This window comes from Hemiscyllium ocellatum, chromosome 10 (genome assembly GCF_020745735.1).
Source record: "Hemiscyllium ocellatum isolate sHemOce1 chromosome 10, sHemOce1.pat.X.cur, whole genome shotgun sequence".
NCBI lineage: Eukaryota > Metazoa > Chordata > Chondrichthyes > Orectolobiformes > Hemiscylliidae > Hemiscyllium > Hemiscyllium ocellatum.
Genome location: NC_083410.1, coordinates 8230569 through 8254997, shown reverse-complemented (window position 1 = coordinate 8254997; position 24429 = coordinate 8230569). Strand labels below are relative to the sequence as shown.

General features: G+C 44.3%; 1 protein-coding gene across 1 annotated transcript in view; it reads left to right on the top strand.

Moving 5' to 3' along the window:
- The window catches only part of aig1 (androgen-induced 1 (H. sapiens)), a 154123-nt gene that overhangs the window by 45498 nt on the left and 84196 nt on the right, over positions 1-24429 (top strand). Inside the window, exon 2 of the mRNA XM_060830787.1 lies at positions 22602-22757. Within this exon, the coding sequence (XP_060686770.1) occupies positions 22602-22757 (156 nt within the window). The remainder of the gene's footprint in view (positions 1-22601; positions 22758-24429) is intronic.

The window sequence follows — 24429 nt, the reverse complement described above, 5'->3', positions numbered from 1 at the left end:
TATTCCAACTGTGCTCTGATCAATGCTTTGTATAGTTTTAGCATGACCTCAGGTTTTTTTTATTCGTTGAAGAGATGTCAGCATTTATTCACCCATCTCTAATTGCCCAGACGACACTTAAGAGTCAGACCCACGTTAGCTATGGGTCTGGAGTCATATGTCAGCCAGACCAGGTAAGGATGGCAGCTTCCTTCCCTAAGGAACAGTATTGAACCAGGTGGGCTTTTCCAGTAATCTACAATGGTCACCATGAGACTCCTGATTCCAGTTTTTTTATTGAATTTAAATTCTGCCATGGCAGTATTAAAACTTGGGTTCCAGAACATTATTTGTATCTCTAGGGGAAGGTGATGCCCTCGGAGTGTTATCCTTGGATGACTATTCCAGAGACCCAGGTAACCTTCTGTAGATCAGGGCTCAAACTGCACCATAGTAAATGGTGGAATTTGAATTCAATATTAAATTAGAATTAGGAGTCTGATGGTGACCATGTAACCATTGACAATTATGGGGGGAGAAAACCAATCTGGTTCACCAATGCCCTTTAGAGAAGGAAATCTGCCTTCCTTACCTGGTCTGGCTTGCATGTAACTCCAGACTCACAGCAATGTGGTTGACTCTTAACTGCCCTCTGGGCAATTAGGGATGGGCAATAAACGCTGGCCCAGCCAGTGACACCAACATTCTGTAAATTCATCAAAAAAAAGACTAGCATTAACACCACAAGGCCATCACCTCCCCTACAATTTATTTTTATCCTCCATTCCCTTTGAAATAAATGCCAACCTTCCAATTACCTTCCCTGTTACCCACTGAGAGCTAAGGTTAGCATTATAATTTTAATCATTTTGCTGATTTCTCTGACAGCCCAGCCCCCTCAGGTAATGATGCTCTGAGTCATACAAACCTAAAAGCTTCCAGGTTTTTTGTTGTTAACTAGCTGGTGGGCGCACGGTTGTTGTGACTGCAGTCAGCAGCGTCTCTAGTGTTGCACCTCATCGATGTGGCATGCCAACACTTCATCCAGGGAAATGCGGTGGGTACCAACAAAACTGACCATCTCGATCTCAACAGGAGCTGGCTGCTCGTGGATAGTGAGCCATTGCTCAAGAACCGGGGCACATGCTTTTCTGGAACAGAAACAGAAATTGCTGGAGGATCTCCGCAGCTCTGGCAGTATCCATGGAGAGAGAAACAAAGTAAACATTTTGAGTCTGGTGAAGGCTGGACAAAGCTGTGATTTATGCTGCTGGGGAGTGGCGGGGAACGACGTGAGGTGGGGGAATGTTTCTAGCCCTTTCTGTCAAGTTTGGTATCAGTCAGTGAGAGGATTAAAAACCTGAAGACAAGTTGGTGAAAAGCTTTGACTGTCACTCCTTGGAAAGACACATGAGTCCATTACCATCTCCAGACTCCCTTCAAAGTCTCTTTGAAAGAGCCAGTGCAGATTTGATGGGCTGAATGGCCTCCTCCTGTGCTGTATCATTCTGTGATTCACAGAGACATCAGTTGGAATTGGCAATACATCACTGACCTTTACTGTCACTTGGATCAAAATCTTGACACTCACTACTGACAGTGCCCTGGCGTGACCCACAGTAGTTCTGGGAAGTGGCTCACTATCATATTCCTGAGAGTTTCTGTGGAAGGGCATTAAATACTGGTTTTGCCAAAGACGCCCACATCCCAAGAATGAATCTTTATGCAACAACACAGCAGCATAAATACATACTGTCACATGTGAAGCTGACTTGATTATAGGAAAAGGTTCCAAAGTCATCTCAGCTATAAGCAGCATCTTAATAATGATCTTGTTCCCTGTCACTGTAATGTTGCGGTCCTGTCATTCTTAAGCCGACGTTCTCTCGATTCTTAAAACTGAGCTCCAGGTGCTTTAGAATTATTTAGATTTTCTGAAGTTCTATGAGTCATCCATTTTTATTTTTTACTGCTTTCAATGTGGCACCGCTGATGTGTCCTCTCTCAGACCTACCTAGCTGAGTAACGCGTCGGTACATCGCATTTCAAAAACCCGTATTTTAAAAAACAATTTTTTTAAAAAATTACAACTTCTTGATCCTGTAGAATTGAAAGGATCAAAGTTTTGCCAAACCTGGATTGAACCTTGGTTAGACCACAATGAAAGTATGGCATGCATTTCTAATAACCATGTTAAAAAAAAATAATGAGGTACTGAAGAGGTAGTGGGGAAAATTTACAAACATGATGTGGCTGTGAAAATTCAAAGCAAAAGCTTCCCTGATGGTGACTACGAAACCAATGTTCATTGTTATAAAGTCCCATCTAATCCCCTATCGTGAAAGAAATCTGCCATCCTTGCCTGGTCTGGCCTACAAATAATTGATTCCACACCAACAGCAATGCGGCCAACTCTGAATTGCCCTCTGCAAGCCAGTTCAAGACCAATTAGGGATGGCTTAAGGTTGGCTCAGCCAATGATGTCTATGTCTCATGAAAGAATGTTAAAAAAAATTGACACCAGTAAAGGGTTGATTGACCTGTGACTCCTTTCTCTTGAGAAAAGAAGGGTGGTCTAATAAGTTAATTTAAAACAGAGCAAGATTATGCTATAGTGGAATTAGAGAGAACACTTTGTCTTGTGCAGGCTAGTATAACTGAGAATTTCAATATCAGGTAGTATAATATCAAGGAATCCAATGGAGAATTCAGAAGAAACGTCTCCCAAAGAGTGTGGAAAATGTGATACTCACCGCCACATGGAACAAAATAATGTCACTGTAATTCCAGAGGATCATAAGCCTGCTCTCTCATCAGAGAGTGACAAACTTGTGGTGAGTTTAATCTGAGAGTCACCAGATCTCAGGTGAGGGGAGTGGCTAAGAAGGTCTGACCTTCATGGTGATCTCAACTGGTGTGGAAATTAGACCTGGGCTGTTGGTCATCACTGTATCCTGAGTCTGGCTGAGGTTCTGATCAATGGTAACCCCCCAGGATGCTGAATCCCCACTATCCAGATCTTGAGGGTTGCCACGAACTGAAACTCAGCTGGACTCACTATGTAAACACAGTGGCAGATCAGACACCAGGAATACTGTAGTGAATAGCTCACTTCCTAACTCCCCACAGCCTGTCCACCACCTACAAGGCACAAGTCGGGAGGGTAATGGAATACTCCCACTTGCCTGGGTGGGCTCCAAAAACATTCAAGAAGCTTGGCACCATCCAGGACAAAGCAGCCCGTTTGATTGGTACCACATCCACAAACATCCACTTCTTCCACCACTGACTCTCAGTAACAGCCATGTGTACCGTTCATAAAATGCGCTTCAGAAATTCATCAAAAATCCCGAGACAGCATTTTCCAAACTCTGACCATTTCTACCCAGAAGGACAAGGGCAGGAATTACATGGGAACACCACCCTTTGCATGTTCCCCATCAAGCCACTTATGATCCTGACTTGGAAATATATTGCCGTCCCTTCACTGCCATTGTGTTGAAATCCTGGAATTCCCTCCCTAATGGCATTGTGAGTTTACCCACAGCACATGGACTGCAGCTTCTTGAGGACAACTAGGGACAGGCAATAAATGTTGGCCCAGCCAGTGACGCCCACGCCACACGAGGGAAGAAACAAAAACTGTCACAAACCAAACATAAGACCATATGAAATAGGAGCAGGAGTAGGTCATTTCGCCCCTAAGCCATTCAATAGGATCAGCAGTCAACTGAGCTGACTGACACCCAATTGAAGTAAATGGTATTGATGCCTTTACAGAATCAAAGTAAGTATATGAGGAGGAAGGGAATAGGGGGCGACCTTAGTAGTTTATATGAGGAATGATGGGACGAGGCTAGTGGATTGATGATAGAAACAGGGAGGCTGTTTCCAGGGGCAGCATGAAACTAGAACCAGGGGACATCGCCTCAAAGTAAGGGAGATGCAGATTTAGGACAGAGTTGACGAGGAACAAAAGGTTGTGAATCTGTGGAATTCCCTGCCAGTTGAGACAAAAAAAGCTGCAGATGCTAGAACCCAAGGTAGACAGGCAGGAGGCTGGAAGAACACAGCAGACCAGGCAACATCAGGAGGTGGACAAGCCCATATTTCAGGACTTCTAAAGAAGGGTTACACCTGAAACGTTGACTTCTCCACCTCCTGATGCTGCCTGGCTTGCTGTGTTCTTCTAGCCTTTCGTCTGTCAACAGGGAAGCAGTTGAGGCTACCTCATTGAATGTTTTTCGGGCAAAGATATATATATATATATTTTTGAACAGTAAAGGAATTAAGGGTTATGGTGAGAGGTCAGGTAAGTGGAGCTGAGTCCATGAAAAGATGAGCCATGATCTTATTGAATGGCGTAGCAGGCTCGAGGGGCCAGATGGCCTCCTCCTGCTCCTATTCCTAATGTTCTTATGTTCGAATGGACACAAGCATGGACTGGCTGGGTCTGAATGGCCTCTTTCTGTGCTGTATATCCCATGTAATATTTTTCTTCACTGCTGAGCAGCATCTGCAAAAACAGAGAGAAAATCATTTTGATTCCCACAGCATTCACTTTGCAGCCTGACTTCCTCCCAACCCATCCTTGGCTTCATTACTCGTTCTTGGCTTTAGTTTCAGACTTCCAGCATTTATGTCATCAGCTCAGCTGCTTTTACATAGTACGGGTGCGCCTTTCCCAAACCATACAGGCAGATCCAGATCGTTGCTTTGGGACTTCATTCAACTTTTCAGATATTACTCAAAGCAAAAGAATGTGCTAACGCTACTCCCTGTCTCAATGATGCTGTTCTGTGCTCTTTCCACGCACAGCACTGTCACCAGCACCACAAATCTCACATTAAAGTTTGTGAGAAGATTTGTAGCTCCAGTGCTCGTTGTTGTGGTTCTGTTTGCCGAGCTGGGAGTTTTTATTGCAAACGTTTCGTCCCCTTTCTAGGTGACATCTTCAGTGCTTGGGAGCCTCCTGTGAAGCGCTTCTGTGCTGTTGATCAATAGATGCCTTAGGGAAAGACAACGAAATGAGGACATGCCACAACCCAAAGGACAGGCCACACTCCCATACATCAGGAGCATTTCTGAACTGACAGTCAGACTGCTGCGACCACTAGGACTCATAACAGCACACAAACCAACCGCCACTCTCAGACAACAACTCACCAGGACAAAGGACCCGAAACCTAGCATGAGCAAAACCAACGTAGTGTACAAAATGCCATGCAAGGACTGCACAAAACACTACATAGGACAAACAGGAAGACAGCTAACAACCCGCATCCATGAACACCAACTGGCCACGAATCGACATGACCAGCTATCCCTAGTAGCCATGCACTCAGATGACAAACAACACGAATTCGATTGGGACAACACCACTATTACAGGGCAGGCCAAACAGAGAACAGCCAGGGAATTCCTAGAGGCATGGCACTCATCCACAAATTCTATCAACAGACACATCGACCTAGACCCTATATAGCGGCCACTGCAACGGACAGCAACTGACAACCGGAAGCGGCAGATTCAAACCAATATAAATGCCGGAGGAATCAGCACAGAAGCACTTCACAGGAGGCTCCCAAGCACTGAAGATGTCACCTAGAAAGGGGACGAAACGTTTGCAACAAAAACTCCCAGCTCGGCAAACAGAACCACAACAATCTCACATTAATTGTCAGCTTTTGAGAACGGTATGGTTGGTTATGCCAGGATTGGAAAACAGCAACAACAAAGCATTAGTGCCAGGAATATTATATACCTGGGTTTGCGATATACTTTCATTCAAGTAGAGACAGGGAGGACGTGTGAGAGATGGACTCCCATGTGGAATGGGTAAGGGGTCAGTTTATCAAATGATTAAGGATTTATCAAGTTGTTTTTAAAACCTTGTTCCTCACTTTGCTTTCCTTTCCTTAGTCTTGTCCTCTTGTGTTATTTTTCACTTCAAAATATAGATCCTCATCAATAATGCATCATACCTGGCCACCAGGAGCTGTCTGGAAATAGCCTAGAGTGACTTTCTCTTGATCTTTATCTTGAAATACAAGCCTCTGTGAGCCCTGCAGTTTTCCCAGTTCTGGCCTCTCTAATGCATATCCCCAATTTTAAGCTTGTTGGGATTGGTTCCGTCTTCAGCTGCCTCAGTCTTGAGCTCTGGAATTCCCTCCTTAAAATCCATCTCTGCCCCACCTTTCTTTCCTTACTTAGGAGGCTTCTTTAGACCTACGTTTTGACTCAGCCTTAATCACTCGCAATAATATCTCTTTGTATGGTTCAATGTTAAAATTTACTTGATAACTCCCCTTTCATAATCCAAAGATAAGATTTATCACTAGTGGGACTGGTCATTGTAAAATTATACCTTTTCTCTCTGGGAATCGTTTCTATCCTATTTCCCTTCTGTCTGCAGGATCAAATGAAGTTCAGTGCCACAACCCAAAGTGCTGTCCATGTCCGATTCTCTGAAATCTCCCTAAATCTGTCCACCTTTCAATTACTGCCTCCTCCATCAATTGCAATGGCTCTGTAATAGCTACTATCAGTTCTGAAAAAGAGTCACTGGACTCAAAATGTCAACTCCAGTTCTCTCTCACCGTTGTTGCCAGACCTGCTGAGTTTCTCCAACAATTTCTGGCTTTGTTTCAGATTTTCAGCATCCACAGTTCTTTGCAGTTAACAGACGTCACCAAAATTATCTCTGTAAATTGACCATGCTTTTGGTTCCTTGTCCTAATTTTACCAGCGGTGACTCACTGTCAAATCTTGATTGGTGACTCTTCTGTCAGGGATTCTGGGCTATCGCATGATGTTAAATTTAAGATTATCAGTTAGGACCACTGTGCATTTCATCTGCATTTGTCAGTGGTGACATGTTTTCTCACATTAGGGACTCTGTCCTGTGTAGATAAAAGGACTCTGTGTACACATTTCATCACGTTCATTGGAAAAGGATTATGGGAACTGCCAATCTCTGCAGCACTCCCTGTGGCGACATCCTGACCAATCAGATTCTACCTGCCTAGTCTGAGGTTAGTTATCAAGTGAAGATAGACAGTTAAAAGATACTTTGATATTTCCATGCCAACCGTGGTCCAAAGTCAGAAATCACACAACGCCAAGTTATAGTCCAACAGGTTTATTTGAATCTCAAGCTTTCAGAATACTGCTCTTTCAGGAGTGATTTCAAATAAACGTGTTGGACTATAACCTGGTGTCTGGTTTCTTGCGTCCCTGTCCTGTTGCATCCAAGACAAAAAGCACATCTTTTAGCAATGTTTGTTTTAAGGGTGTTCTGTGAGTGCAAGTTCTTGCTGATGTTTGGCAGCACATTCAGTAGTCCTGTTTTTCTGATCTGGGTATCTTGGGCAATATTCTCTCCAATTTCCCTTCACTGTGCATGAGTCCCTGATGCATTGTCTAATGCCCTGTACAATCCCTATAAGGTTCCCGCATGTCAATGCATGCTTGCTTCTGGCTTATTTATTCACTAGCTGCTGGGTAGCCATGGTGCTAAGCGACAGCATTGATGTCAAGTCTTTATAAATCTGAACATTTACTGCAAAATGCCAACTTTTAAACATTTTTCATTTGACAATTTATGATACTGCTTAAGTACACACTGCATAATTATATTAAAGGTAACTTAAAGAAATGTAAGGAGAATTTTTCTGACTTTTTCAAAATTAATAAGTTAGTTCTAATGAGGTTTCCTTCCATAGACTGGCTGAACTCACTTGATTTTATCAATTTACCAGTCACTTCTGACTTGCTACAGGGAAGTGAAGCATTTCATTATAAATCTTCAATATGTTTTTCAGGTCAAACTGTTCCAAGTTCAAAACAGGCATGTTCTCAAAAACCCCATCGAATCTCCTCCCTCATCTGTACAGAACACACATTCCGTCATGTCCCACTCTGCTGTCAAAGCAAACCTTACAGCTGCTGGAAATATGCAAAAAATGAAGATCGAGTTTGTTGTAAATGCTCAGTAATTCTGGCAGCATCTGTGAAGAGAGAGACAGAGTTAAAGTTTGTGGCCAATGATCTTCTTTCCAAACTGATAAACTCATTCTCCTCTGTTCCACGGTCTAGTGGAGTTCTGACAACAATTTGGAAGATTGACACTATTTAGGTTGAGGTAACCCACTTGATTCAGACCCAGCTGCTGACTTTAATATCCACTTCAATGACATAGAGTTGCAGCAGTGTGTACCATCCACAAGATGCACAGCTACAACCCACCAATGTTCCATTGACAGCACCTCCCAAGCTCACAACTTCTACCACGTAGAAGGACGATGGCAACGGTTACATAGGATATAGCCCTTGCTCACTCTACCCCAAACCCTAACCACCAACTGCAAGTTCCTCTTCAAGCCATTTACCATTCAGACTTAGAAATATATCCTCATTCCTTCAATGTTGCTCAGTCAAAATCCTGAAACACCTTCCCCATCCAATGGCATTGTGTATCTATCTAGAGCACACAGACTACAGCGGCTCACGAGAGCAGCTCACCACCACCTTCTCAAGGGCAATTAGGGTGAATTCCCCTTATACTGAAGAAATCAATAGCTGCCTATTTCTATTTGTATTCAATGTCTGGCAAGCAAACTTGTAGAAATTCTTTTCTCGCTCTCCTTTAGTTGCGTGAGAATCACAGCCTATTATTTATATTCCACCAACTGTAGCTTTTTTAAATTCATTCATGGGATGAGTGTGTACCTGGCCAGGACAGCATTTATTGCCCATCCCTAATTGCCCAAAGAGCTGTTAAGTGTCAACCACATTGCAGTGAGTCTGGAGCCACATGACAGCAGTTTCCCTCCCTGAAGGACATTGGTGAACCAGATGGGCTTTACAAAAGCAGGTCATCATTAGACTTTAATTCCAGATATTTTTTTCATCATTAGACTTTAATTCCAGACTTTTTTTTTCAATGAATTCAAATTCCACCATCTGCCATGACAAGATTTGAACCCAGGTCCCCAGAACATTATCTGAGTCTCCAGATAAACAATTCAGCAAAAATACCACAAGGCCATTGCTTTCCCTTCAAGTAATAAGCTCAGCCAGGGAGACATAATTGAGTTTGAGTTTCCTGATTAGGGATGTTAACCTGGTCCAATCAGGGAGCCCAGGCTGACAGATATAAACAGGAGTGTCACCTGCACACACACAACATGGGAGCTGGGGAAAATAATAAGTACTACCGCAATTAGGCAGCAGTGTGGGGGTAACAAAAACAAAGAAAAAGCAAATGAACAGGAGTGTTACAGGTGATGTTCACTCTGAGAGCTGCCTCTGAGGGAGCTGGACCAGTGTCAAGGACTCTCCCTTGTAAGATGAGAGAAAAAAAATAAACAGGAGTGTCTGGGGTTCTGCCCACTCGAGGAGCTGGGTCAGTGTCATGCACTACACACGTGTAAATAAAGGGTGACTTGGTGACAGGATGTCGACCTCTGTGGAATTATTTCACCAATGTTTCTCTCAGTGATGATGACTCTTTGAGATGGTTGTCCTATTCATCAAAACTTTTAAAGAAAAACAACCGAGAGATAGGTCTTGAAGATTTCAAGTGAGGGGGCTGTGACATTTTTTTTGGTAACTTGATCTATTGTGGGATTCTCCAAAGGAAGAGACATTGTTGATATATTGTCTTGGAAACAAATGGTCTTTTTTATTTGTATGAATGACTACCTTGTGTTTACTCATTGGTAGAGGGAACCTGGTACCTGTTTCTGCCAATTCCCACTTGTCCAGTCCATATTTTATATAGAATGTGATTAGTGTTGAAAATGTGTTGCTGGTTAAAGCACAGCAGGTCAGGCAGCATCCAAGGAATAGGAAATTCGACGTTTCGGGCATAAGCCCTTCATCAGGAATCCTATTCCTTGGATGCTGCCTGACCTGCTGTGCTTTAACCAGCAACACATTTTCAACTGTGATCTCCAGCATCTGCAGACCTCATTTTTTACCCATAGAATGTGATTAGTCTAGTTCTCCAAACACCTTTGCTCAGATTCGCATTCTCAAGCCTCCTAGCTCAGAGGCAGGGATACTAACACTACCACATGAGCCCTCATTTAAAACTTCATCCTGTTGCAGTTGGCAACAGATGCTAGTCTGCTGGTTGCTTAATCTCTTCGTTCAAACAAATGCAATGCATCTGGACGTTGTGCAGAATTCGGGTCATAATTCCTCAAAGCCGTTTTATAAAAACATCCCTTTTGACACAGAATTGATCTCTCAGCTGTACTACAACAACAACAGCTTGCATTGACATAGCATTTGGAATTGAAACACATCCCAAGGCTGCTCATCAGGAGAATCACAAAATCAAACATATTATAAAATCTTGTGCTATTTTCCTTCAGAGGCAGCTCACCACCACCTTCTCAAGGGCAATAGGGTGAATTCCCCTCTTGGTGAAGAAATCAACAGTTGTCTATTTCGATTTGTATTCAATGTCAGGCAAACAAAATTGTAGAAATTCTTTTCTCGCTCTCCTTTAGTTGCGTGAGAATCAGAGCCTATTATTTATATTCCACCAAGTGTAGCTTTTTTTTCATTCATTCATGGGATGAGGGTGTACCTGGCCAGGACAGCATTTATTGCCCATCCCTAATTGCCCAGAGAGCAGTTAAGTGTCAACCACATTGCAGTGAGTCTGGAGTCACATGACAGCAGTTTCCCTCCCTGAAAGACATAGGTGAACCAGATGGGCTTTTCAAAAACAGGCAATGTTTTGCATGGTCATCATTAGATTTTAATTCCAGACATTTCCTTTCATTGAATTCAAATTCCACCATCTGCTATGACAGGATTTGAACCTAGGTCCCCAGAATGTTATCTGAGTCTCCAGATTAAGAGTTCAGCAAAAATATCACAAGGCCATTGCTTTCCCTCCAAGTAATGAGCTCAGCCAGGGAGACTTCATCGATTTAAGGCTGGTCTTCGTTGAAATGAATTCCGAATTTTTTACTTAGATTAGATTCCCTACAGTGTGGAAATAGGCCATTTGGCCCAACCAGTCCACACCAAGCCTCCAAATAGTAATCCACCCAGACCCATTTCCCTTTGAATGATGCAAATAGCACTATGGACAATTCAGCGTGGCCAATTCACCTGACCCGCACATCTTTGGACTGTAGGAGGAAACCAGAGCACCCGGAGGAAACCCACACAAATACAGGAGAATGTGTAAACTCCACACAGTCACCTGAGGCTAGAATCGAACCCAGGTATCTGATGCGGTGAGGCAGCAGTGCTAACCACTGAGCTAGAGTACCACATAATGGTAAGAGCCTTCAGATGGATGACACTCTGTATGAGCAATGTCCTAAAACTGTATTAGTGGAGCGAATGATTTCCTTCAGGGAAAATTGTATCTATTTCATTTCTTGTTAAATAAACAATGAAGAACCCAATGAAGGAGACAACTGCTGAGTATTTTCAACGTGCAAGGTATGCATTGTCCCATACAGTCTCTGGATTAGTGGTGCTGGAAGAGCACAGCAGTTCAGGCAGCATCCAAGGAGCAGTAAAATCGACGTTTCGGGCAGAAGTCCTTCATCAGGAACTGTGGAAACAAACTGAATGGAAGGCTTCCTATTCACTGTGACTCGAGGTACGTGGGTTAACTTCAGTTGTGTCTGTCCCATCTGGGATGGGAAAGGGTCAAAAAAGCAGAGAGCAGGCTGGACTTCTGTTCCCTGTCTGGTCATACCTGCTACCAATTTATTAAGGGCATCCAAAGGGGCACTGATGCAACCTGAAACAACTCATGAATCTTATTAAATAATGCAAGTCAGCACACCATGATGTTCCTAGAACGTCAGTTGCCATTTTGTGTTATAATGATGTAGAATCAGTGGAAAGGGTGACTATTCTTCCCCTCGAGTGCAAACCGGAACATCGACATCAACGGACTGAGGTGGAGAGGGTGGAGAGTGCCAAAGCCCTAGGAGCGATGGTAGCAAACAATCTGTCCTGGAATTCCCATATAGATGCAGCGGTCAAGATGGCACAACAATGCCTCTTCTTCCACAGGAGGCATGGGAAATCCAGCATGCCCATAAGGACTCTCACCAATCTTTACAGATGTCCTATTGAAAGCATGCTGTCTGGGTGCATAACAGCCTGGTATGGCAGCTGCTCTGCCCAGGATCGTAAGAAATTTACAGAAAGTTGTGTGCACAGCCCAGACCATCACGGAAGCCAACCTTCCATCCATGGACTCCATTTCGATTAGATTAGATTCCCTACAGTGTGGAAACAGACCCTTCCACCCAACCAGTCCACACCAACCCTCCAAAGAGTAACCCACCCAGACCCATATCCCTCTGACTAATGCATCTAACACTATAGGCAATCTAGCACGGCCAATCCACCTGACCTGCACATCTTTGGACTGTGGGAGGAAACCGGAGCCCCTGGAGGAAACCCACACAGACACGGGGAGAATGTGCAAACTCCACACAGTCAGTTGCCCGAGGCTGGAATCAAACCTGGGACCCTGGTGCTGGGAGGCAGCAGTGCCAACAGCTCGCTGCCACAGAAAGGCTGCCAACATCATCATAGACCCCTCCCACCCCAGTAATAGTCTCTTCTAACCTCTTCCATCAGGCAGAAGATACAGAAGCTTAAACACACATACCAACATGTTCATAAAACAGTGTTTCCCCACTATTGAATGGATGTCTCAAATTTCAAATCTAATGCTGACCTTGTGAATCGCCTGTGCAGCTATAACTTTGTATGCCTTGCTCTGTCTAAGCATCCTATGATTTGCCTGTCCTTGTATGCCATGTTCAGCCTGTACTGCACACAAACAAAACTTTTCACTGTACTTAGGTACATGTGACAATTATCAATCAAATCGAATCAAATCAAATCAAATTGGGGCAACTGAAGACAGTGTCCTTGGTGAGCATGCCAAAACACGCTCCAAAACAAGGTGGGAGTATCAATTAGTTCCTTTTTGTGTAATTATAGGTCAAGGGCTTTCTCCCAGCTCTACCTCTACTCCGAAAAAAGAATCTATATTGGCACCCAATGCCACCCCACCCAGATCCTCACTAATACTGAAAATATAAAAGGGTCGAGGGAGAACACAGATTTCGGAGGATTGCCGAGAGAAACCAAACTAACTCTTTTAACATGGCAAGTTACTGGGATCTGGAACACACTGTTTGAAAAAAATATAAAATATGGACTGGACGAGTGGGAATTGGCAGAAACAGGTACCAGGTTCCCTCCACCAATGAGTAAATACAAGCTAGTCATCCATACAAATGATAAAGACCATTTGTTTCCAAGACAATGTATCAACAATGTCTCTTCCCTTGGACAATCCCTCAAGAGATTAAGTTACCAAAAACATTGTCACAGCCCCATCACTTGAAATCTTCAAGACCCATCTCTAGGCCTCCGACTTGTGCCAAACGATTCTCTACCAGCTCAAAAATGAAGAATTGTGGGATTAATGTTTAACAAATCAAGAGGCAGCTCATACCTATATGTCAGTGACTATAGTAACTCACTATCACTGTGCAACTTAATGAAACGTAGATTATATATTCAACAAGAATAAAACATTGAGAATAGGGAAGACCGAGGGTGTATCCAAAGGAATGAGACCTTTTATCCTGTATAAATATCGCCTTTTTCCCCTTGTACAAAAACACTCCCTTACTGCACTTACCCAAAGAGCTTCTGGAATCCTTTCCCAACCCAATCTGCACGCTGTTAAATATCTGGTGTTCAAGTTTTGCAGTAAGATTGTAAAGGGTATTGCTCTGTCACATTATCTGCTTCGGTAGTGCCTGTCTCCCAGACAGACCCATCTGTTCCTCCACCTGTACTTTAAAAGCTGTTCCCAGTGGTGAAAGCACATTTGTCTTACAAATAAATATCTTTCCTGCTAATGGTAGACTGGAGGATGACAGCAGCGTCACGCATTCCTCCCTCTTCCCTAGTAGACGATACTATCGAGACTGCGGTGACCAAATTAGTTTCCGCAACCATTTTGATGGGTTTGAGGCAGTTGATCAGTCCAGTGCATGATCTGCTGACTTTAGATCACAAGGTGTAGGAACAGATATAGGCCAGTCAGCCCATTGAGTCTGCTCTGCCATTCAATGAGATCATGGCTGATCTGATCATCCTCAAATCCACTTTCCTGACTTCTCACAATAACTCTTGATGTCTTTACTGATTAAAAATGCAGCCTTTAAGACCCAGCCTTGGGGAGATCACAGCCTCATGGTATTAGTACTGAACTGTAATTCCAGAGAGTCAGATAATGTCCTGTGTTTGAATCCTGCCACAGCCAATGGTGGATTGTGAATTCCATAAAAATTTGGAATTAAGAGTCTAATAATGACCATGAATCCATTGCCAGTTATCAGGAGAGGGGAGAAACAACTCATCTGGTTCAGTGAAGCCCTTTCGGGAAGGAAATTACCATCCTTACCTGGTCCGGCCTACATTTGACTCCAAGCCCACAGCAATATGGCTGAGTCTTTACTGGGGGCATATTAGGGCTTAGCAGTAAATGCTGGCCGAACCAGTGATACACTCATCCCATGAATAAATGTTTGAAAACATGTTAGAAGGAAAGCTGCTGTTTGGATTTTTGATTGGAAATCATTATTATTCAAGCTATTGAATTACAATGTGCAAAAATTATATTTAAAAAGCTGAATGCATTCACCTTACTGCTGTCTTACTGAGGTCATGTAGCAGGTAATGTTCTCAATGTATAACTTCTGTGTATCATATAACTGTACCTGGGCAGGGTCTTTCAGATATTGTGTCTCATTTCAATCTGTTTTGGTTTTGTGCAATGCGGTCGGAACCCAGTCCAGCAAGCAAATATCTCACTACTGCTTTCCAGGAACACTGTCTCTGAGGACACACGCTGACTGGCAAGGGTGGAGATCCATAATCAGTGGCAAATACCTGATTGTAGACACAAGGCAAGGACATACCCTATTCTTGTAATGATCACGGGGATACTCCTGCTTCCCATATGGGCCCCTGGTTTTCACACACTTCTCCCCCTGAGAATGGTTGATCTTCCACATTTTATCTTCCATAAAGTTGCAACCATCCAAAGCTCTGTAGCCTGTGTCTTAACTTGCACCAATTTCCAATCCCTGATTAAATCATTGACCTACATTGGTTCCTGGTTAGGCAATGACTTAATTTTAAAATTCCTGCCTTAAATGTAGAAACTTAGAAGATAGGAGCAGAAGGAGGCCATTCAACCCTTTGAGCCTGCTCCACCATTCATCACCAACATGAGTGATCATCCAATTCAATAGCCTAATCCTGCTTTCTCCCATAACCTTTGACCCCATTCACCCCAAATGCTAAATCTAGCAGCCTCTTAAATGTTTTGGCATCAACTACCTCCTGTGGTAATGAATTTCACAGGCTCACCACTCTGGGTGACAAAATGTCTCCTCATCTCTGTTCTAAATTGTCCACCTGAATCCTCAGACTGTGATTCCCAGTTCTGGACACAGCCACCATCGGGAACATCCTGTCTGCATCTACTCTGTCTAGTCCTGTTAGAATTTTATACGTCTTCATTTTCAAATCCTTCCATTGCCCCCCTCTGCTTCTCTACGTCCCTCCAGCACATAGCCCCCTCCAAGATAGTATTCTGGTCATTCAGATCTCTTACGCGCTCCTTCTTGCTGTTTCTTCAGTAGTGGACGGGTTGGACCGAAGGGTCTGTTTCCATGCATCCCAATTCTAAGTGATTTAAGACTTAACACAATCTAGGTTTGTTCAGTACATCTCATCAGTTGTATGACACTTTGATCTTTCAATTGCTTGGGACCCAAAGTTCTGGAATACCACCTCACTTTTCCCCTTTAATGCTGTGGAGGAGCCGGTGTTGGACAAAGTTAAAAATCACATAACACCAGGTTATAGTTCAACAGATTTATTTGGAATTACAAGCTTTCGGAGCGCTGCAGGATCACAGGACACAGTATTTATAGTGAAAGATCAAAGTGTCATTCATACAACTGATGAGATTCTCTGAACAAACCTAGATTGTGTTAATTCTTAAATCACTTAGAATGGGGATGCAGGTTTTGATTGATTAGAGTCATAGAGATGTACAGCATGGAAACAGACCCTTCGGACCAACCCATCCATGCTGACCAGATATCCCAACCCAATCTAGTCCCACCTGCCATCACCTGGTCCATATCCCTCCAAACCTATCCTATTCATATACCCATCCAAATGCCTCTTAAATGCTACAATTGCACCAGCCTCTACCACTTCCTCTGGCAGCTCAGATTAATATTTACATATTTACATATTAATGAATCAAAACCTGCATCCCCATTCTGAGTGTTTGAAAATCTAACAGCAATCTAGGTTTGTTCAATACATCGCATCAGTTGTATGACACTTTGATCTTTTACAATTAATTCCGTGCCCTCTGATCCTGCCGCACGAGCTACTTGACGAAGGAGCATTGCTCCGAAAACTTGTACAGGGGAACCTTGATTATCCAGCATTCAAGAAACTAAATTTCTGATTATCTGGACAAGATCACAAGGTCCTAATGCTATGTTATCCAGCATCAATTATCTAGGATTCGATTAACCGAGCGAAATACTCCCCGCGCATGTCCTTCGGATAATCGAGATTCCAAATAAACCTGTTAAGGCTATAGCCCAGTGTTGTGTGATTTTCGACTTTCTCCTTCAAGACATTCCTTGTCTCTTTGTCCAGCTTGTGAGTGTCTTGTATTTTATCTCCTTATATGATTTGGTGACATTAATCTCTCAGTGTTCCTGAGAAAAAACTTGGGCTGTTCTTCTCTGTGAAGTGTCGAATCCACTGGCTAAGGCTTCACTCAGGCTTTGTCTGGTAAAACTATGCCATACCAAGAGGTATGTTCATGAACAAACTGTAACTAAATTATGGAACCTCTTTTTGGTTAGTTGGATTGGGTTGCTATTTTAGGTTTACTGCAGGTAAAGCTTCAGTTTAACCTCTCACTCAAACAAACTCTTCGTCCACACTGACCAGACAACCGAACCTGACCGAGTCCCATTTGCCAGCATTTGGCCCAGATCCCTCTAAACCCTTCCTGTTCATATATCCATCCAGATGTCTTTTGAACGTTGCAATTGTACCAGCCTCCACCACTTCCTCTGGCAGTTCATTCCATACACGCACCACCCTCCGCAGGAAATATTTGCCCCGAGGTCCCTTTTATATCTTTCCCCTCTCAGCTTAAGCCGATGCCCTCTAATTCTGGACTCCTCTATCCATGTCAGTCATGATTTTATAAAACTCTATCATATAATTCCTCAGACTCTGATAATCCCGAGGAAAAAAAGCCACAGCTTATTCAGCCTCTCCCTATAATTTAACAGCAGTGATAGGAACCAGGAGCATGTGGATCTCATTGACTATGAGATTTTTGACTGGGGTTATTAACTGGGATCAATGAGGGAGCCCTGGCTGACAGATATAAGCAAGGGATTCAGAGAGTTGCACCTGCACATCCACCAATGTCATTTATTGTATCCGTTGCTCCCGATGCGGTCTCCTCTACATTGGGGAGACTGGGCGCCTCCTAGCAGAGCGCTTAAGGGAACATCTCCGGGACACCCGCACCAATCAACCCCACCGCCCTGTGGCCCAACATTTCCACTCTGCTGAGGACATGCAGGTCCTGGGCCTCCTCCATCACCACTCCCTCACCACCCGAAGCCTGGAGGAAGAACGCCTCCTATTCCGCCTCGGAACACTTCAACCCCAGGACATCAATGTGGATTTCACCAGTTTCCTCATTTCCCCTCCCCCCACTTTACCCCAGTTCCAACCTTCCAGCTCAGCACCACCCTCATGACCAGTACCACCTGTCAATCTTCCCTCCCACCCATCCGCTCCACCCCCCGACCTATCACCTTTATCCCCACCTCCATCCACCTATTGTACTCTTAACCACCTTCTCCCCAGCCCCACCTCCCTCCCATTTATCTCTCCACCACAGAAGCTCCCGGCCTCATTCCTGAGGAAGGGCTTTTGCCCGAAACATTGATTCTCCTGCTCCTCAGATGCTGCCTGACCTGCTGTGCTTTTCCAGCACCATTCTAATCTTGACTCTGATCTCCAGCATCTGCAGTCCTCACTTTTGCCTCAGAGATCCAGAGAGCCTCCTCGATCTTGGGAGTGGCTCTGAGCTGGCTGGTCAGAGCCCATGTACTGTGCACTTGAAAATAAAGGGAGATTTGATGATGGGATACTGGTATCAGTATAGGTATTTCATCAGGCCTCCAGTCTACATCTTTAGAAATTTGCAACCTTACCTTTTGAGATGTATGGTTTTGCTAGGATTAGATGTAGGGCAAAAAGAACCACACACTCCTGTTTTAAAAGCTTGGAGTTCTGAACGTTCTAATGTTTGCGTTGCATTCTGGGAACAGGAGTTGGCCACTCAGCCCTTCGAGACTGTCCCACCATTCAATGAGATCATGGCTGAGCCGTGGCCTAACTCCCTGACTTTAGCCCATAGCCCTGAACACCTTTGCTTAAAAAAAAGCGGTCAGATTTAAACTGAACAACTGATTCAGCGCCCGCTGCCATTAATGGAAGAGAGTTCCAAACCTTTTTTTTGTATCAAAGTGCTTCCTAACATCTCTCCTGTACATTGGCTACACCACTCCTCCCCTTGTTTCTGTGTTCCATGACTCTATGGCACTTATCGTCACGCACTTCATTATTTTATGCTCTGTGGAGTGGAGGCAGCTGAAGGGCAGCCTGATCGAGGTGCACAGATTCTGACAGGTTCGGATCGGGTACAGACAATTAGCTGATGGTGAAAGGACTATATACCAAGTGATAAGTGAGGTAATTTCAATGAGTGGTTCTTATGATGAAGGGTCATTATGCCCTATTATCATTGTTGCTAAACTTGAGAGCTAAAGTAGACAAAACAATACTTGGTTTTAAATTTGACTTGTGTTTCTATGTTGTATGGGTCTGGAAGGAAAAAAGCGTAGTTTAAATTTTAAATTATGTTCATGCACTAGGTGTCTGGAAGTTTAAGTGAGGCTGTAAACAAATATCCTTGAAGGGAATAGTTTATTACATGATAAAACAAAGAATAATGTTAGAAAAATATCCAGCTGTTGCCTAGCAAAAAGGTATCCTTTGGCAAAGGATGGAGTGATTGAACAGCTTCCCTTTAGCAAGAGAGAACCATTCAGAAGTACAGGGCATGTGCAGTTTTATTTCAGACAGAAGAAGGTTATTCAGGGAGAAAAAAACTCTTAAGAGCAACAATGCAGTTTTGCAGTCTCCATTACAGTCAGTTCAGGAGAAACTTCCTGAGTGGTTTAACATCAGTTAGAGAAAGCTCCAAAAACAAAGACTGGGAAAGAGAGGTTTAAGGAATCGTACTTGACTCTATCTTAGGAAAGAAGTGAATTGTGTTAGTGGATTGTTTAAAAGTTTCATTAAGAGACATTAAACTGGCAGTGTTATAATTGGGTGGATGCAGATGTTTGCCAGAAAGAAACCAAGCACAGCTGTACCACTGAACAAAGACCTTTAAATCAGAAAAAGATAGCCCTTCACTGGGGTTTAAATATCTGTAAGGTCATTGTTGAGAGTAAAAACGTTGAATTGTTATTTCTAAGAATTGTAACAAGACTGTTTCAGCTCAAGCTAGGATAGTATAAAATAGTTTTTGTTCCTTTTGTAAATATGCTCAGTGACCAACCAGTGCAGTAACCAAGTGTGAAAATAAAACCTCTGGCTATTGAGCTAGATTTCCTTTTGGGATCTGACCTGTCCGGCATTACCATCAGTTAGGATTACACCACAATGATCTGGAATTTTCTGCCAATGAGTACAATGGAAGAGCTGACAATGTCCAAAGAAAATTGGATGGGTATGAAAGGAAAGTTGACTTGTTGTGGGGATAGATCTGATGAATGGGACTGACTAGATTGCTCAACAGAGAGCCGATATGGCTTTGATGGGCTGAATGGTCATCGCCTGTAGAACTAACATTCTTTACAGGGTTCGATGAGTTTGAGGCAGGAAACAGGAATGCACAGATTTAAACACTGAGTGCACATGAGGTGGCAAGGGCAGTCAGTTGGAGGGTGAGCCTGGATTATGATGGAAGGTTTTGGACCTAACCGTTAGTCTGTTTATCTCTCCAAAGATGTTGCGAGAGCTGCTGAGGATTTTCAGCATTTTTCATTTCTCGTTACCTAAAACAGTATCGAGGTGTACAAGATGTTGAGAGGCACACATAGCGTGAATAGCCAGAGACATTTTCCCAGTGCAGAAATGGCTATCATGAAGGGGCATAATTTTAAGGTCATTGGAGGAAAGTTTAGGGGAGATTAGAGACAGGTTCTTTACACAGAGAGTGTTGGGAGCATGGAATGCACTGCCAGCAGTCAGATACATTAGGGACATTAAAACTACTCTTGGATAGGGACTTGAATAAATGTAGGGTATCTAGGTTAGTCTGATCTTAAAGTAGGATAAAGGGCTGGCATAACGTGGGGGCAGAAGGGACTATGTTCTATGTTCTAATTTGTTCTGTCCTTGCCTCCTCTGCTGAACCATGCAAGATGTTCTTATTGGCAGCACCAGGTACCCGGAAAGTGGCCATTCTTCAGAAACACTCAGTACCATCAGGGCAGCGTTGCCAAGGATGACCATGGCACCTCCTAAAATTCAAACACAAATTCTTCCTGAAGTGTGGACATGCATTGGTCACTGAATAAGGATTAGGGATGGGAAGAAGAAGAGTCACTGGACACAAAACATTAACTGTGCTCTCTCTTCACAAAAGCTGCCAGATCTGCTGAGTTTCTCCAGCAATTTCTGTTTCTGTTTAGCAGTGGGAAGGTTGGCTGTCATTCCCACTTCCTGTACTGAGGTAAGTTAGAGTCCTGGAGTCATACAACATAGAAGGAGACCCTTCAGCCCAACCAGTCCATGCTGATGATAATCCTAAACTAAACTAGCCCCACCTGCCTGTTCCTGGCCCATATCCATGTACTTATCCAAATGCCTTTCAAACGCTGTAACTGCACGCACATCCGCCACTTCCTCTGGAAGTTCCTTCCACGCACTAATCACTCTCTGCATGAAAATACTGCCCCTCATGACTTCTTTAAATCTTTCTCCTCTTGCGATAAAAACGTCCCGTAGTCTTGAAATCCCTTCTCTAGGGAAAAAGCACCTGCCATTTATCTAGACCCTCATTATTTTATAAACCTCTGTAAGGTCACCACTTAACCTCCTACACTCCAGTCAAATAAGTCCCAGCCTATCCAGCTCTCCTTATAACTCAAACCCTCCATTCCGGGCAACTTTCTGGTGTATCTTTTCTGAACCCTCTCCAATTTAATAATATCCCTCCTATAACAGGGAGATCAGAACTGCACACAGTACTCCAGAAGAGACCTCACCAATGTCTTAACGTGATGTCCCAAGTCTGATACTCAAAAATCTGAGCAATGAAGGCAAGTGTGCTAATCGCCTCACTCACCATCCCGTCTACATGTGACGATTGTAGAGTGTGTTAGAGATAGTTTACGTGCCCCAGTGTCACACTGTGCAATTCACCCATATTGCATCAGAACCCACAATTTATTCTCGATCCTATTGACACGTTGACTGCTGTATCAGACTACCTAAGCACCAACACAGGATGTTATCAGTGAAGTTTTCGTACTGTTAAGTGCCAGTCACTGGCTTCACAACTTAACCCTGCTCATGGTTGGATTAATGGGTGGCCAATTTGGGATTAGTTGCATTTTACTATACAAGAATTTCAAAGTTCCTGGTGGAGTTTTGACTTCAGGAATCTGCTGTCCTTTACAAATCTCTCCCAGCCTTGATTAGCTTTGGCTTCAGTGGACCATTTAATGCTGGCGCTATCCTACTGATCAAAGCTAATGTTAGCCTTAATGTGTGTGTGTAAAAAATGAGGTCTGCAGATGCTGGAGATCACAGCTGCAAATGTGTTGCTGGTCAAAGCACAGCAGGTTAGGCAGCATCTCAGGAATAGAGAATTCGACGTTTCGAGCATAAGCCCTTCATCAGGAATAAGAGAGAGAGAGCCAAGCAGGCTGAGATAAAAGGTAGGGAGGAGGGACTAGGGGGAGGGGCGATGGAGGTGGGATAGGTGGAAGGAGGTCAAGGTGAGGGTGATAGGCCGGAGTGGGGTGGGGGCGGAGAGGTCAGGAAGAGGATTGCAGGTTAGGAGGGCGGTGCTGAGTTGAGGGAACCGACTGAGACAAGGTGGGGGGAGGGGAAATGAGGAAGCTGGAGAAATCTGAATTCATACCTTGTGGTTGGAGGGTTCCCAGGCGGAAGATGAGGCGCTCCTCCTCCAGCCGTCGTGTAGTTGTGTTCTGCCGGTGGAGGAGTCCAAGGACCTGCATGTCCTCGGTGGAGTGGGAGGGGGAGTTAAAGTGTTGAGCCACGGGGTGATTGGGTTGGTTGGTTCGGGCGGCCCAGAGGTGTTCTCTGAAGCGTTCCGCAAGTAAGCGGCCTGTCTCACCAATATGTGAGCAGCTCATGTGTCATTTGCTCAACAGGTGATACAGACGGTGTTCTTTGGGATCTGTGTCCTGACAGACCTCTCGAGTCTCCTTACTCAAGGCACTGACGACCGAGAGCAGCAGAGACAGCTCAGGAAACTCATCTTTCTTCGAGATTGGCTAATGGCTGTGCTGGCATTCCCTGTGGGTGTGGTAAGTGGGCACGTTCCTCGTTAAGCCCTTTTGTGCCTTTTTCAGCCTTCTTGGTTCAGTGCACAGAGCTTCACTCAATAGGAATGTGTATTGGCAAGTTGGGGAGTGGGAGGTGAAACGTGGTGAAATTTGAAAACGACGTAAGTTGTCCACCTCAACATTGTCTGAATTTCAGAGAGGAGAGATCAGAGTGGTGCTGGAAAAGCACAGCAGGTCAGGCAGCATCCGAGGAGCAGGAAAAGCGAGGTTTCGGGCAAAGGCCCTTCATCAGGAATGGAGGCAGGTGGAGAGATAAATGGGGGTGGGAGTGGGGTGGGGTGGTGATGGAGGCGATAAGTCAAAGAGGAGGGTGAGGGATGGTAGCAAAGAGTACAATAGGTGAATGGGGCTGGGGATGGAGGTGATAGGTCAGAGAGGAGGGTGGGGGACGTAGCAAAGAGTACAATAGGTGAATGGGGGTAGGGGATGGAGGTGATAGGTCAGAGAGGAGGGTGGGAGAAGGTGGCAAAGAGTACAATAGGTGAATGGGGGGGTGAGGATGGAGGTGATAGGTCAGAGAGGAGGGTGGAGGAAGGTAGCAAAGAGTACAATAGGTGAATGGGGGGTTGAGGATGGAGGTGATAGGTCAGAGAGAAGGGTGGGGGAAGATAGCAAAGAGTACAAGGGGTGAATGGGGATGGGGATGGAGGTGATAGGTCAGAGAGGAGGATGGGGGAAGGTAGCAAAGAGTACAATAGGTGAAAGGGGGGTAGGGATGGAGGTGATAGGTCAGAGAGGAGAGTGGAGCAGATGGGTGGGAAGGGAGATTAGCAGGTAGGACAAGTCATGGGGGCGGTGCTGAGCTGGAAGGTTGGAACTGGGGTAAGGTGGGGGGGAGGGGAAATGAAGAAACTGGTGAAGTCTACATTGATGCCATTGGGTTGAAGTGTTCCGAGGCGGAAGATGAGGCGTTCTTACTCCAGGCGCGGGTGGTGAGGGAGCAGCGGTGAAGGAGGCCCAGGACCTGCATGTCCTTAGCAGAGTGGGAGGGGGAGTTGAAATGTTGGGCCATAGGGCGGTGGGGTTGATTGATGCGAGTGTCCTGGATATGTTCCCTGAAGCGCTCTGCGAGGCCTGAATTTCAAAGAGGCCTAGTGTGCAGAGCCTTTTAACCGGAAGTATCATATAGGAGCATACAGTTGTTATGTACCAAGATGTGCATTCAACCCCTTTCCCTAGGGTAGGATCTGAATTTTGTTTAATCTTATCTTTTTAAGTACAGTGATACACTGCTGTTGTTCACAGCCTCTGTGATACATTACAAAATATCGTCGCTGCAGAAAAGGCCACTGAGCCCAACAGGCTCATGTTGATATTTTGCTCCATATAAGGCTCTTAAATTTCTTCTCCCTGTTCCATCAAAATATTCTTCCATTCTTTTATCTTTCAGGCATCCATTCTAGCTAAATTTGTCCCAGCTTTTCACCTCAACTAGTTTACACGCTGACCCCTATGTTCTCACCACCCTCCGGTGACAAGATTTCTCCTGTATTGTTTTGGCTGCCTTTTGTTTAGAACCTATAGTTTCACCCCTGCCTGTGAGCAGAAATAATTTACCTCATCAAACCATCACATAATATTGAAGACCTCTACCACATTACACCTCAGCTTTCTCATTTCAAGCAGAAGAAGT